Genomic DNA, 17,494 nt, shown 5'->3' with positions numbered 1-17,494 from the left:
GAAATGCAGTAAAACGCTGTTTGCCGTCGTTTCCCGGGATTACACAGAATCACTCTAAAACTATACTCATATTTACCACGGTATAAAACGAAAATGTATGGATGAAAAAATTATCTGTTTTTTGCATGTTGACCGGAAGAAACTCACTGACAATCGACTATGTTATTAGATCCATAGCTATAATATTTAATATAGTTTTAGCACTGCAAACACCGGCATTTATCCCCATTGAACAAAGCGCTGGCACACAACGGCCATATGCCCATATATTTGGATCCTGAGTTGTCATGTACTTTTCAAAACGCTCCGCTTATTATATATTAAATGGGGTAAAAACCTGAGGCACTATTTCAAACTCAAAGAGAACCAAAATGTCTTCCCAGACACTACTCACCCCATTACCCAATGGTAATTATCCATCTTACCTAATGGTAATTATCCATCTTACTTACCTAATGGTAATTATTGATGTGGTAATTGTGCCTAGTCCATAGTGTCCTAGTGCCATAATACCACAAAAACATCCTCCTTTTATCACCCACACAGGAAAGAAGTTTCAGATTCGTAGTCATTACGTGTGCGTCCACTCGTTATTTATTTACTAATATTTAATTGCAAATATTTGCATGATTGTGATTAATTGTAATTTTTTTCTAAATGTACCTTAAAGTGTTTAATATTTGTATCAACATGGGAGTGGACCGGTATGCTTGCTCTATACAAATGTATATGTTTATTAAATAAATAAAAAAATAAAAATTACAAATATTATCAAGAAAAACAATGGTACTGCATTTCGCATGAAATAAATATGTTGTTAATAATCATAACATGGCAAAGCACAACAGGCAACAATTGACCTGCTACCATTACTCAGTAATATGAATTATGAAGGTTCACTAAAACATCCCCTGTTTATTTTGTGTTTATTTCTTGTGTCGATGAAGTCACTCTACATTTAGGTGTAGTATGTACACACATACACACACATATACATAGTTACACATATCCATACATACATGTATGCATACTGTACATACTAGGGTGTAACGGTACACAACACGGTACAGGTTTTCGGTACAGTGGGGGAAAGTTTGGCTTTCCATGTTCCACTCAGGGGTGATGTAGTGTGCAGTAACTAATTGTACTTGTAGGGCTGTCAACGAATATTCTATATTGAAATTAATAATCGACTTGTACATATTTGTTTTAATAATAATAATTATATTACCTTGTGAAAAAAACAGCCCCCGGTGGGCAGTGGTTAGTGGTTAACATACCGTTGTATTCGTTCGGTACACTACACAGCCGTTCGGTACGGTACGGTACACACTGAAACAGTTCGGTTCGGTACGGATATGTGTACCTTTACACCCCTAATACATACACATACATACATATGTACATACACACACAAATGTACATACGTATATTTTAAATCTTGACACTTTTTTTACCCATCACCCATACAAAAACAAAAACACATAAACAAAAGAGTGAGTACCAGTATAGATGTTAGTGATCCTGGACTGGTAAACCTATCCATCCATCCATAGTATACATCCAATATCCATCCCTACTCGTCCCCAATATATATATATATAAAACATTTAAAAATAATAATATTAATATTAATAATAATAATAATAATAATAATAATAATAATAATAATAATAATAATAATAATAATAATAATAATAATAATAATAATAATAATAATAATAATAATAATAATAATAATAATAATAATAATAATAATAATAATAATAATAATAATAATAGATAGATAGATGAAAAGAAAAAAAGTGGGAAAAATTACTTGAAAAAACATCCGCTGTTTTTTAAGCATTAAAACCCAATGATGGACCTCAATGCATCGCAACAACAGACACATTGTACAATAGGTACATTGCTAAACAACATTTTCTATTACTCAAAGATCATTCCCTGGAGCCCGTGCACTTCTAAAGCAAAACCTCATTTCTGTGTCCAACCTCACATGGGGAAAAATAAAGAGTCACAAAAACATCCCCTTCTACTACGTGGAATCAAAATAATGTCACAAATCGAACTGAATCCAATGAGTCCAAATCTCTTGCCAACCTTTTACAGACTAATATACTTTTGTACAGTAAAACTGAAGTTCTCTCTTTCCCTCTCTCACACAGTACAATATGAGAGGTTATTTTCATTGTCTGGGCATATTGTTCAGAAGACGCAATCTGCTCTGTTGTCTGACAGTGTAAACAGGCTTGAGGGACAGACACAGGCTACAGAGAGAGGGATAGACACAGGCTACAAAGAGAGAGACAGACACAGGCTATAGAGACAGACATACACATACTGTGCATACAAGAAATGCATGTCAGTAGTTTAGTAATTTACTGAAGAAGTCACCAAAATGACAATTATTCTTCTTGATATATGAAATGGCGAACTATCACCTAACATAATGCTCTAATGTGGTGTTTTCATTGTCTAACCATTTGAAAGAATGATTTACAAGGATCTTTTTTTATTATGCTTTCATTGATCATCTGTCATGCTTGCTTCTAATTGCCTGTTTGTTCCCCTAGGACCTTTGGGATCGAAGTGTATTTGTTTTTCTTTGCAAAGACAGTAAAAAAGAAGGAAGAGGCATTACGTCAGAACACCAGCATTCTATACTCTGCTTGGTGCCAGTTCTAATATTGAAGCCTATGCGAGATGCATGGAGAAGCAACATATACCTGACATCCGAGGAACAGTAACAACCTGTTTAAATGTCATAAACAAGGAGATAGCGATACCATTTAACCTGACTGTCAGCCGAACTGAAAGTTTTGACACTGGGCACCAATGTGTGTTCACGCGTTGCACATTGACACAGGGACCCTTCCTTCTTTTATAGTTTCCTTGATTTGAAGCAGCCTTACCGTCCCCCCAGAACCCCTAGTGTTACAAAGGGTCAGATTAAACCGAATATATATATTTATTACTTGAGATATATTGTATAATATTTGTATATCGTCTGATATCCCTTGTATATTCCTTGTACATATACACGGAATATCCCTTTACCTAGGTACAGGCCAGACCATAATATTCGTTCTCCTATTGGACAGCAACCCCTAGGCGCCAACGGCCATACCCCCAATGGCAAGTTCAAAGCTACCACTAAGACATGTCTCAACATGTCCAGGTTTGCGCAGTAATATGAGACAGAACTGAGGTTGGCACTAGATTATTCACCTTACGTATAAATACGTCGCAGGTGGATACAGAAGCACTTAGCCTAAAAGTGAGTTGACCCAAAACGTTGAAGCCTTCACCACGATACAACGTGCCGTGAAGTGGGCCCCTTTTGCCCCTAAATAGAGCCTTGAGAACCGCGTGCAAATTGATAGCTAAAGTGTCAGAGTTTAACGCTGTATCGTCGAGTTCGACTTATTCTATTGTAAAGTAATAGTCTATTATTTATAGTGTATCGTGCGGCTACCGTTCTACAGTGACCAGCATTACCACCGGTTCGTCGTACCGAGCTAGTGCACTTATCCAGGCTAGGCGGCCTAAACTCGTGCCGCCATCCGAGGAGTCCTAGACGAGAACCGTTGGATATGTACACCGGAGAACCTACACCGGCGAATGCAGAGCCTTTTCCGGCTGGATTATAATGCTTTGGTACTGTGGCTGCTGGAGCAGAGAACCGTCTACCCCACTGCTGTGTGGGATCTACCCTGTGAGGAGCACCGTCGAGCCCGCCTCTAGGACCCACAGAGGCTGGCTAGCTTTCATCCATGCTGTCTTGCATACCGGAGTATAGCTGTTGCTTTGTCTACGGACCAAAGGATTATTGCACTGTCTCCTGTATCTGGAGTCTCTTTATTCCTCGTTGATCCAGACTTTGCTCCCGACCATTCCTCTCCCCTGCTGGCTTACAACCGGAGGGAACCCCCTTAGTATCTCCAGCTGACTACGAGTGTGCCTTATGTAATTCTTATGCTACAGGTGGTGTCAGTTATACCCATCTTAATATGCTCATGGACTTACGCTCTTGACCTACTTAAGTGTTCTTCGCCATATAAGCGCAATTCATAATTCTCAATATTGTAACCTATTGTTGCTGCTCTAATAATAAATACTTCTAAATATAACTTTCTTTGTTAAGCCGTATTCTTGTGTGGGTGTTCACCAGATATACCGTGTACTGTATGGCCAGTAATTAAAGTACATAACTAAGTAGTGGTTTAATGATACCATACTCTCAATACAGTCAGGGAATTGTACCCCTCAGTTACAATTGGTCCTTCGAGCCGGAGGAATATCAGTGTAATATCTAAATATAATATTGATATTAACCATGGCCAGCGGTGAACACTCCACAAACGGCTCTCCTAAGCTAGAACGCCCGCAGCGCAGACGTCAGCCACCTCCTTACCTAGAGGACTACGCTGCCAGTCTAATACCTAGCTTTATACAGACGTTAAATGCGGGAAAAGCGGATAGTAAAAGCATGTCAAACCCTACCGACCAGGCGACCTTGCCAGTAGAGACCCTAGTGGGTTCTAACGTAACTGACCAAGCTCACGGGGGGGACCAGGAGGGACATGACATGACTATACCCCCAGACAACGTCAACGGGACGGTCCCCGGAGAGCTCCAGGATAAAGAAAGCGCTCCAGGGACGGAACCCGACCCACTACCAGAAGAGAAGCGCGCCCAGGAGATAGACCTCCTTGGGGCGCGCCAGGAGAACGGATCTCCAACGAGCACTGTCAGAAGCCGATCACCTCCATCAGTGTCTTCCCCCAGCGAGGCGGACAAGATGCTGGCGCAGGAATTCATCGCCACCCTGGCAGCCTCCACTGAACGCGATCGACTCCAAGCACAGACGCTTAGCGAGCGCGAACATTCTTCCATGGAACAAGAGCGCCTCCGGGCGCAACAGCTAAGTGAGCGCGAACACTCTACCATGGAAAGAGAATGCCTGCAGGCTCAACAACTGAATGAGCGCGAACAATCTGCAGACCAACGAGAGCGCCTTCACGCGCAACTCCAAGCGCAAGCCCTTAGTGAACGCGAACACTCTGCAACCCAGCGAGAGCGCTTCCAGGCGCAGCAAAAGAGTGAAGACGACCGCATACGCCTGGAGACCAGACGCCTCCAGACGGAAGAGAATATTGAAAGAGACCGCGCCGATGCCCAGCGCGCCGCCGCCGATGCACAGCGCGACGCCGCCAATGCACAGCGCGACGCAGCCCAAGCCCAGCGCGAAGCAGAGCGCGACCTCGCTCACATCAAGCGCGAAGCAGAGCGCGACCGACTACAAGCGCAGATAATGGAGCAATTGATTGCCAGGGCGACACCCCCTCTCTCCGCACGGAGCTCCAGGGCATCATCAAGACAAGGGTCTAGGGCACCTTCCCCTACCCGACCAAGTGACCCGGAGCCCGGCCAACAGAAAGAGCCTATCCACGTCTCCGAACCCCCTCCCCGACCGGTCCATGCAAGACCCAGCAACCGGGAAGAACCGGCCTATGCCGCCGAGAGACTGAATAGACGACTTCAAGATCTAGAAGACCTAGCTGAGGAAGAGGAAGAGGAGGAAGGTCAAGCCCACCAGCAGCATCGTACTCCACAGGACCAGGAGGTCCAGTACAGCCCAGACTTTACCCCCGAGGCCCTGCGCTACAGACCCCCGACTCAACTCAGGGGTGAGTTTGACGCACAGCCAGCCCCGAGGAACAGCACCTGGGTACCCGGGCTTTGGTACCCACCAAGTACCAGCCCACGACGACACGTACGGGGAGACTCGCCCAGGAGGCCTCTCCCCCAACGCTCACCGATGTGCCAGCCATCCATGGCATCGTACCTTGGCACACCGACGTTCCCGGATTTTACGCACGAGGACAGAGCACAGTACACGGAATTACGGATGTGCTTAGAGACTATGATGTCCGACGTCCCTGATGAGTCGTACAAATATGCTATCCTCCTCAAGCACCTGAAGGTGCCCAGAGCGCATAATATAGCGCTGGCATATTCCAACTCAAGTACCCCATACACCGCGGCTCTAGTAGCCCTCGACCAGCGTTATGGACGCATATGGGACTACGTGATACAAGAGATAAGGAATATTGACCGTCTCCCCCCAGCCACAGACAATCGCTCATTGGATGACCTCTCTATCAAGGTACAATCCCTGGTAGGGATGCTGGGGGCCCAAAAGGAAAAGGGTAGACACGAACTGTATGCTAACTCTAATGTAGAAAGGATATTAGAGAAGCTTCCTCCAGCCCGACAAGAGCGCTTCAGGCGGCAAAGAGACCACCGTGATCCCGACGGTCCCGAGCCATCCCTCCTAGACCTGGCCGACTTCCTCGCGAGAGAAGTCAGCAGCCTACGACTGGATACGTTCGTGCGGAGTGGACCAAGCCCCAGAGATGGACCTCGGAGATCCAACGATAACCGCAGGCTGGTGACCGTCATGCACCAAGCCGAATCAGTACCGCGGAACAAGAACCACAACACCCCCTCGACGAAAGAGAAGTGGAAGATTGTATGCCAGTACTGCGAGAAAGAACATTGGCTGTCACAATGTGACACTTTCAAGAAGATGACCGCCGACGAGGTGAGTCAATGGATAAAGTCCAACCGCCGCTGTTACCGCTGTGCGCGCAGCCATATGGCAGCCGAGTGCCGCTTGAAGAAGAGGTGCAGCCGGTGTGACGGCGCCCACATGGACGTCTTGCATGACAGCAACAGGAAGAAACTCGCACCCCCAAGCAGCACCAGAGTAAGCGTCATGTATACTGACCCCGCCAGCAGCGGGAGCTCCCGAGTGCTCTTGAAAGTGGTCCGAGTGACATTAAGCTACGTGGACAAGGTCATGGACACTTACGCCGTCCTTGACGACGGGTCAGAAAAGACTCTCCTCCTCGCATCCGCTGCAGCCCAGCTGGGTCTGCGGGGGAGCGAAGAAACGATGACAATTCGTACTGTAACTGAGGGGTACAATTCCCTGACTGTATTGTTAGATATGATATTTAATACCACTACCTCATGTACTTTAACTTCTGGCCACCCAGTACAAGATATAAGTATGATGAACACTTTCCCACCTGATGAAACGAATCCACACAAATGTACCAAATCGAAGGTTTAATACAGCAAAGGGTGTATACAACGATCACTTAATTACATTTATGATTTGAAATATGAAATATGCACTTTTATGGCAAATGAGTATTCGTAGGTAAATCAACATTGAATGTCCAATCTCTGGTTACGCAGGGAGTAAGTATACAACCTGGAATATTTAGGAAACGATAGCGATGGTACTTAAATGATTATAGCTGGATACACTAAGGGGGGGGGGGGGGTCCCGCTGGTTGTAAGACAGTAGGAGGGGGGGGTTAGAGAAGCCGCTGGCGGTATCCCATCTGGCCGACGGTGTCTTGGGAGAATCCAAAGTCTTGGACACGGTGCCCACAGAACCTCGGACCGCAGACGAATACAGCTGGACCCTCTGTGGACGGTATCTGCCGGTCCACAACGGAGAGACGTGAGGCGACCTCACGTGTAGAGCGCCGTCTCACCTGGAGTCCTCTCCGGGGTGTAGTTCCAACACTCCGCAGTGTTGGCCTTTATCCATGGAATAATCAAAGCACACAAAGCATAATCCAAGCCGTGGAAGGCTCGCCGTCGTCCGGGTAGAGTAATCCAATATACAGGTCCAGTCGCTCTTGGCCCGGAGCTCCTCGGATGCAATCACCACTAGGGGTCTGACCAGCCTGGTTAAGCGTCCAGATAACGTCAGGAACGATGGGGGTACTGATAACTTTAGAACTCTAACCGAACGATGCACCATACATAAATAGACTATTATTAGCCTAATAGAATACGTCCAACTCGACGGTATAGTGCCAAACTATGACTATTCAACTATTAATCTACACGATATCTCAATGCCTATTCTGGGCCAAGTAGGCCTTACTACACCGCACGTGCGTCGTGGGGAGGCTTTGCGTCTGTCACTCTGTTGGAGGGTAAAGAACTGGACTAAAAGAAAGTTCTACTTTACTTGCGCCATATATATATGCGCTATGAACAAATAGTACCATTCGTATTTCGCCCGACATATTCCTGCGCGGAACCGGGGCTTGCCTCGACATGTTAGGCGGCACGATTGAACTTGGACCTAGGGGTATGGCAACCTGGCGCCAGGTTCTCGTCCAATGGTAGAATGAAACTATTATGGGCTGTTTAGTAGACTAAAGGGATATTCAATGCATATTGTACAAGGAATATACAGGGGATATCAAACGATATACAAATACAATTAAATATATATATATAAATAAATATACATATTCGGTTTAATCTGATCCTTCACAACACGTACTATAAGAAGAGACCTGAAAACAATAAAGGGTGAGAACGTCTCCTTCACTATCGCAGCAAGCGGGCAGCCAGAGAGGCGGTATAGGATCACTAACGCTTTCACCAGCCAAGACATAGGCCTGTCGCGGTACACCTACCCCATCTCCAAGCTGATGGAAAAATACGTGCACCTGCGTCAACTACCTATACCGCTCATCGACGGCGCCACCCCGACCCTGCTCATAGGATCCGACCACGCACACCTCATCGTCCCAACGGACCGGGTCCACATTGGGCCCAGAGGCTGTCCAGCAGCAGTCGAGACCCGCCTAGGATGGACACTACAAGGCCCCCTCTCCAGGTCTCCCAACCGACCAGCAGCCACTCGCTGCCTCCACTCCAGAGTGACAGAAGAAGACACCACCCTCTTACAGCACGTCGAGAGGCTATGGACACTAGAGACAATGCCCTTTAAGAACGAAAAGAAACACATTCGTTCCAAGGAAGACATTTATGCCATAGCCCTCCTCGAGCGGAGGACAAAGAGAGTCGAGGTCAATGGAGTGATGAGATACGCAACTCCACTCTTGAGGCGAGAGGGTATGCCCACCTTCCACGCCTCAAAAGAAGCGACGGAGCGATATCTACTGAACACCGAGCGGCGCCTAGCCAGAGACCCCGCTCAAGCCACGGTGTACCGCGCTGAGATTGACAAGCTAATCACAGCGGGACACATAAAGAAAATTGACATTCAAGAGGCCGATCAGACGACCGAATCATGGTACGTGCCCCACCACAAGGTCCACCACAACGGCAAGGATCGTATTGTGTTTAACTGCAGCTACCAGATCGGATTACAGAATCTGAATAAAGAACTCTTGCCCGGTCCAACACTCGGCCCCTCTCTACTAGGCGTGTTGCTACGTTTCCGCCAGAACAAGGTGGCCATCAGCGGCGACATCAAAGGATTGTTCCTGCAGGTGCGACTAGTGGAAGAGGACAAGCCCCTGCTGCGGTTCTTATGGAGAGAGAGGATCGGGGATGAGCAACCATCCATCTATCAATGGGAAGTCCTCCCTTTCGGAACCACATGCAGCCCATGCTGTGCTACGTTCGCACTGCAAAAACATGTCGCAGAGGACCCAGCAGCTGACGAGGAGGTCCGACAAAGTGTAGAGAAGAGTTTCTACGTGGACAACTGTCTGCAAAGCGTCTCGACGCCAGAAGAGGCAGAGGCCCTCCTACTCAAGCTCCGCGCCTCCCTCATCAAAGGCGGCTTTGATCTCCGGCAGTGGGCCAGTAGCGACCCTCAAGTACTGCGCAGCCTCTCCCCAGAGAACAAGGCAGCAAGCAGCGAGACCTGGATGGCGACCATCCCAGGTGAAGCCCAAGAAATGACATTAGGACTAGTCTGGCGCTTCAAAACAGACTCGCTCCATTATAGACACACACCCCTGATCAAGGAGCAGGGAAGGTCGATTTCACTACCGACCACCAGACGGAGCGTATACAGAACACTCGCCAGACAATATGACCCGTTGGGATGTATTCTACCTTACACCACCAGGGCAAAAATGATTGTGCGAGAGCTGTGGGACAAGGACCAGGGCTGGGACGACCCCATACCCGACCACCTTGCTTCCACATGGAGAGAGTGGGAAACAGAACTCAACTCGCTCCCATGTGTCAACATACGCCGCAGCTACTTCCCACCCACAGTGCGGCTGGAGACGTGCCAGATTGACCTGCACGTCTTCAGCGACGCCTCCGAAGTAGCCTACGGTTCGGTGGCCTACTTGCGGGCCCGAGAGGAGGGAGGAGAAATACATACCGCCTTCATCCTGGCTCGTTCAAGAATAGCCCCCCGCAAGCAACAATCGATCCCGCGTCTAAAGCTCTGCGCAGCCCTAGTAGGAGCGCAACTCGCCACGTTAATCCAACGTGAACTCACCATCCCGGTGCAAAGAACAATCCTGTGGTCAGACTCCATGACCGTACTCACATGGATCCAGTCCGATTCGTGTAGATACAAGGTCTTCGTGGGAGTCAGAATCACAGAGATCCAAGATTTAACAGAATCAGCATGCTGGAGGTACGTGGACACAAAACAGAACCCAGCAGACGTCATCACACAGGGAATGTCCCTGGATGACCTCACACGTCACAATATCTACAGTGACGGTCCCGAGTTCCTCAAGCTCCCGGAAGAAGAGTGGCCTAACCCCACCCCACGGGAGGCTAGTCAAGAGGAGGCAGAGTTGAAGAAATCTATGTTCTGTGGGTTGACCCACCACCAGTCCCCACAGACCCCAACATAGACGACTGCCCCACCCTTGAGAGTGCACAGTTAAAGACATTCCTGTGGCACCACCCTGAGGTTCCCTCCACTACTGACATTAATGCAGCTAATTACGAAGAAGCAGAACTCCTTCTGCTACAGCGAGCCCAAAGAGACTCGTTCCCCGACGAGCTAGACTGTCTGCAGGGATCAAAGCCAGTCCCGTCAGACAGCAGACTGCTCCACTTGGCCCCTGAGCGCGACGCCCATGATCTCATAAGAGTGGGTGGTCGTCTGAGAAGGGCCCCGGACTTAACGGATGACGTCAAGTTCCCTATAGTTCTCAACAGCCGACACAAGGTCACAGAGCTCATCATAAAGAAATACGACGAGGACGTGCACCACGCTGGGGCAGAGAGAGTCTTCGCTGAGATCAGACGTCGCTATTGGATACTGCAAGGAAGAGAAGCAGTACGACGCTTCCAGCGGACCTGTCTAGACTGTCGCAAGTGGCGAGCACAGCCCAGTATACCCAGGATGGCTGACCTACCCCCCTGTCGCCTCCGACTCGGCGACAAGCCCTTTCACTCCACCGGTATGGACTGCTTCGGCCCGCTGTATGTGAAGAAAGGAAGAGGGACGGAGAAGAGGTGGGGTATTGTATTCAAATGCATGACCACCCGAGCGATACACATAGAACTCCTTCCAACCATGAGTACGGACTCATTCCTTATGGCCTTCCGGAGATTCACAGCGCGGAAAGGAAAACCGTCTATATTATTGTCTGATCACGGGACAAACTTCAAAGGCGGAGAAAGAGAGCTGAGAGAGAGCTTCCAAGCTATGGGCCCAGAACTTAAGACCCACCTCGCTCCCTCTCAGTTTGATTTCCAGTTTAACCCCCCGAACGCCCCTCACTTCGGGGGAACCTGGGAACGAGAAGTACGTTCAATAAAGACAGCCCTGTACGCCGTGCTTGGGGCCCAGACCGTGGCGGAAGAAGTCCTCACGACAGTCCTCACAGAGATCGAGGGAGTATTGAACTCAAAGCCCCTCGGTTACGTCTCAAGTGATGTAGCAGATGTCGACCCAGTCAACCCCAACACTCTCTTGATGGGGCGGCTGGACCCCGCGCTCCCACAGACAGTGTACAGACCTGAGGAAGCGAACGGCCGAAGAATGTGGAGGTACAGTCAAGTATTGGCTGACAAGTTTTGGAACAGTTTCCTCCTCCACTATCTACCGTCTCTACAGACCCGCCAGAAATGGGTAAAAGAAAGAGACAATTTGACGGAGGGCACAGTCGTCATGATCATAGACCAGTCACTACCCCGAGCTATGTGGCCGGCCGGCCGCATAAGCAAAGTGATCACTGGTGCCGACGGAAAGGTCAGAGCAGCAGAAGTGCTCGTCCAGGGACGGACATACACCCGACCCGTGGCGAGGCTGATAGAGTTGCCAAGGCTACCTGACTCCCTTGATGACGACCATGACCCACTGACTTTGTGAATTGCCCTACTCCTCACAACGGACATTGAGTAGTGGACAAGACGGTTAATCTGTCTCTGCTTATCTAATTAGGTGCAGACTAATTAGGAGGCGGCTGTTACAAAGGGTCAGATTAAACCGAATATATATATTTATTACTTGAGATATATTGTATAATATTTGTATATCGTCTGATATCCCTTGTATATTCCTTGTACATATACACGGAATATCCCTTTACCTAGGTACAGGCCAGACCATAATATTCGTTCTCCTATTGGACAGCGACCCCTAGGCGCCAACGGCCATACCCCCAATGGCAAGTTCAAAGCTACCGCTAAGACATGTCTCAACATGTCCAGGTTTGCGCAGTAATATGAGACAGAACTGAGGTTGGCACTAGATTATTCACCTTACGTATAAATACGTCGCAGGTGGATACAGAAGCACTTAGCCTAAAAGTGAGTTGACCCAAAACGTTGAAGCCTTCACCACGATACAACGTGCCGTGAAGTGGGCCCCTTTTGCCCCTAAATAGAGCCTTGAGAACCGCGTGCGAATTGATAGCTAAAGTGTCAGAGTTTAACGCTGTATCGTCGAGTTCGACTTATTCTATTGTAAAGTAATAGTCTATTATTTATAGTGTATCGTGCGGCTACCGTTCTACAGTGACCAGCATTACCACCGGTTCGTCGTACCGAGCTAGTGCACTTATCCAGGCTAGGCGGCCTAAACTCGTGCCGCCATCCGAGGAGTCCTAGACGAGAACCGTTGGATATGTACACCGGAGAACCTACACCGGCGAATGCAGAGCCTTTTCCGGCTGGATTATATTGCTTTGGTACTGTGGCTGCTGGAGCAGAGAACCGTCTACCCCACTGCTGTGTGGGATCTACCCTGTGAGGAGCACCGTCGAGCCCGCCTCTAGGACCCACAGAGGCTGGCTAGCTTTCATCCATGCTGTCTTGCATACCGGAGTATAGCTGTTGCTTTGTCTACGGACCAAAGGATTATTGTCTCCTGTATCTGGAGTCTCTTTATTCCTCGTTGATCCAGACTTTGCTCCCGACCATTCCTCTCCCCTGCTGGCTTACAACCGGAGGGAACCCCCTTAGTATCTCCAGCTGACTACGAGTGTGCCTTATGTAATTCTTATGCTACAGGTGGTGTCAGTTATACCCATCTTAATATGCTCATGGACTTACGCTCTTGACCTACTTAAGTGTTCTTCGCCATATAAGCGCAATTCATAATTCTCAATATTGTAACCTATTGTTGCTGCTCTAATAATAAATACTTCTAAATATAACTTTCTTTGTTAAGCCGTATTCTTGTGTGGGTGTTCACCAGATATACCGTGTACTGTATGGCCAGTAATTAAAGTACATAACTAAGTAGTGGTTTAATGATACCATACTCTCAATACAGTCAGGGAATTGTACCCCTCAGTTACACCTAGTATAATCATCACGATACATGTGTGTTCAAGATGATTGTTCTATTTTTCTATGTATTTTTCTAAGTATTTCACCTAGGTCTGATACTGTGAACTAGCATTGATGTTGTCACTTTGATGATTCTCGTCCAGAGTATTTAGTAGCATCCTCTCTTCTAGGACGTATTTGATTCACTCTGTCCTTCAGATCAATTTAGCAAACTAAACATTGTGCGGGACCTTCTCCTTTGGCTCAAATACATTTTTGCCTTGGTTTTTCCTCATTCCTTCAACAACTAATATTACTAGTTTTAAGAACGGGCCACGGTGAAAATCCCTGCACCTTCGTGACCCTCTTGTCCACTTCTTTCCTTTCTTCTCTTTGTTAATAGTGTGTACACACACACACACACACACACACACACACACACACACACACACACACACACACACACACACACACACACACACACACACACACACACACACACACACACACACACACACACACACACACACACACACACACACACACACACACACACACACACACACACACACACACACACACACACACACACACACATGTGACTCCTCCTCAGGCAAATGGACTGCATATAGCGCTTTTATATGCCTCACATTCACCCATTCACACACCGACGGCGGAGGCGACCATGCAAGGTCCCAAACTGCTCATCGGGAGCAGTTAGGGGTTAGGACACTTGGACACGGGGGGGGGTCAGAATTCCGATTGCCAGACGACTGCTCTTCTTCCTGAGCCTCTGCCGGTCATAACCAATGTCAATTTCCTTTTGTAGATTGGATCTTGGTGATTGTCTGCCGTTTTACTGCCGTTTGTCTTTAGGCCAAAATATGATGGATACTATTGCGACCATTTGTGAAAAACAGGGACAGTGTGCAGAAGTTATTTGGATCACCCATTGTCCTGCAGCTGACATTTCCCCCTGTAAGTAACGTTTGGTCCAGGGCAATGGGTAAACATGGGTAACCATGGGTAAAGGTTTATCTTTGTTGACTGTGTGTCATTTTGCACGGAAGATGGGCAATGGCCCCAAGAGTGGTACATTTAAACTGGAACAATGTTTAGCCAGCTGCCACGTGGGGATGAGGCCGAGGAGGAGGCATGTTGCATGAATCTCGGCCATTAACGAACCCAGGATGCCTATAGCAAAAGAGTAGGGGGTTCCCCGACGTTCCTGGCCAAATTCCCAATCAGGTCTCTGACATCAAGGCCACCTAATCATCCCTTCCCCTTAATTGGCTGATATCAATCCCTGTCTCCTGAGGCGTTCAGCCATTGTGTAGTGTGATGTGTGCCTGGTGCCAGTGTATGGTAGCCATTGAGCCTGCGTAGCCCAAGGTTGGGTGCTACCAGTGGTGGTGAAGGAGGCAATTTCCACCCTACATTGTGGCGAGCGCTTTGAGTGTCTAGAAAAGCGTAAATGTAATGAATTATTATTATTATTATTATTATTATTATTATTATTATTATTATTATTATTATTATTATTATTATTATTATTATTATTATTATTATTATTATTATTATTATTATTATTATTATTATTATTATTATTATTATTATTATTATTATTATTATTATTATTATTATTATTATTATTATTATTATTATTATTATTATTATTATTATTATTATTATTATTATTATTATTATTATCATAAGGTAAGACTGCATGCCATGATGCCTTTCCCAGTGTGTTTTTTTTACCATGTTTTTCTTTTTATAAACACATCCCTTCTTGCATTCTATTTTAAAATAGGAATTCATGGAAGAGCACACGATTCAACGCACATCTGAAATATGGTTGGATGGAGAGAACGGGAGAAATGACAAAAAGGACTGTGTGGAAACGGTCCAGATAAAGGAAATAGATCCCATTTTGCTCAGCCGTCGACTCACCCCTACTCCGTCCTCCTGTCTGTACTGCTTCCAGGCCCGTCCCGTGTCACTGTAGAGCAGCAGATAGCTGCTGACCCAGTCGGAGCTGTCGTAGCGCCCCTGTGTGGCCACGGCCGCCACCTCCATCCTGTCCCGGAGGTCCAGCTGCAGCCAGGGCTGTCTGTCCGTCACCAGGGGAGACCAGCCTCCTGCTCCTAGTAGGACAGGCATGAAAACTAGATGAGACTGGAAGGTTCACAGCCGTGCATACTGATCTCTAGCAAACTCAGCGTGAACGTATACCATACAACCATACCACACAACCTTTACCAGATGGTACACAGCACCCCTGGTATCTTTTTCTGTCTGTGTATGCTTATGTGTATGTGCTTGTGTGACTGTGTGTGTGTGTGTGTGTGTGTGTGTGTGTGTGTGTGTGTGTGTGTGTGTGTGTGTGTGTGTGTGTGTGTGTGTGTGTGTGTGTGTGTGTGTGTGTGTGTGTGTGTGTGTGTGTGTGTGTGTGTGTGTGTGTGCGCGTGCGTAGGTGTGTTTGAAAATGCTAGAGCAGAAAATAGGCCGATATAGCTAGTGTGTGGGAGTTGGAGCACGATTGTCTTGGATCGCTGTGGTCATACAGTACTTGTAACGGAGCGATTTTCTGTGTAGCAAACTGAAATACAGAGATCGTTTCAACATTGAGTTTCACAAACTCAAACGTCATGGTAGGAATCGGTCATGTTTTGTGCTCAAAAAGATGAAAGAGTGGTAAAATGATAATTGAAACAACAAATTAAAGTAAAATATCGACTATTTTGTACAGTTACACAGTTGAGTTAGTAAGTACAACTTGTATTTACTGAGACACTTTTCAATGTGATTCCAACTTATTTCTGCACATCCTGCTTACGCCATATTCCATTATTCCATTATATTGTAGCTACCGTACTGTTTAAACCCATGGGGGATGACCTGAGCTCTCGTCCGTTGATTTATTACAGTGGATTTCAAACTTGGGGTTATCTCTAAAGTGGTAGAGCCAAGAGAAAAGGGGGGGGGGGGGGCATTGGCTATTTTCAAATCATTTGAGATCGTCTTACACCTCACAGAGTCACCGCAGTATGGATTTATATGTGTATATGAAAATACCTCAGTGGCGTCCTGTATTGAGTTCTAAGATGTGCCAGGTAGGCTACCCTTTGAATGGCTGATGTTTTATCCTCTCATGGTTTGGGCGCTCTGTGGGTTTGAATCCTCAGTTACACAAAGAACCAGTAGCAAATAAATCCTAGAATTATACCCTCCCCCCACAATATATTTCAGGAAAAGCTGTACAAATCGCTATCCGGGTCCTCCCTTCTGTATTTCTACTTTATTATTATTATTATTATTATTATTATTATTATTATTATTATTATTATTATTATTATTATTATTATTATTATTATTATTATTATTATTATTATTATTATTATTTATTATTATTATTATTATTATTATTATTATTAGTATTATTATTTTATTATTATTATTATTATTATTATTATTATTATTATTATTATTATTATATATTATTATTAGTATTATTATTATTATTATTATATTATTATTATTATTATTATTATTATTATTATTATTATTATTATTATTATTATTATTATTATTATTATTATTATATTATTATTATTATTTGGCCATCGGATTTCTCGATTTCCCTCACCTCAGACGTATGGCCTTGTTTGTCCTTACACTACTCATTTCATACGCAGTTATGAATTCAGGGACATGATTATTAAAGCATGGGGTTGAGGACGTACAGTGCGTTATAGCGTGAGTCCCGTGATGAAGATATGTGTCGAAGTCCCAGAGGCTCCTCAGAGCTATCAAGCCCAAGAAGCGGGTCAGCTCTGGCAGAAATGTTCATTACTCAGCTGAGGTGGGATGGGACTCGACACCATGGGAGCAGATGAGTGCAGAATATCAAACCAGAGAGGAAATATTGTTTACAACCACC

The 17,494-nt window shown here is 46.0% G+C and overlaps 1 protein-coding gene across 1 annotated transcript in view; it reads right to left on the bottom strand.

Moving 5' to 3' along the window:
• Nucleotides 1-17,494, bottom strand: part of LOC311227880 (contactin-associated protein-like 5) — a gene marked incomplete at both ends in the record, with an annotated part of 428,878 nt that overhangs the window by 205,589 nt on the left and 205,795 nt on the right. Inside the window, one exon of the mRNA XM_084313722.1 lies at nt 15,505-15,698. Coding sequence (XP_084169848.1) covers nt 15,505-15,698 — 194 coding nt within the window. The remainder of the gene's footprint in view (nt 1-15,504; nt 15,699-17,494) is intronic.

Source organism: Notolepis coatsorum (assembly GCF_963971535.1).
Source record: "Notolepis coatsorum genome assembly, chromosome: 5".
NCBI lineage: Eukaryota > Metazoa > Chordata > Actinopteri > Aulopiformes > Paralepididae > Notolepis > Notolepis coatsorum.
Note: the sequence above shows the minus strand (reverse complement) of the source record. Positions and strands in the feature narration are given on the sequence as shown.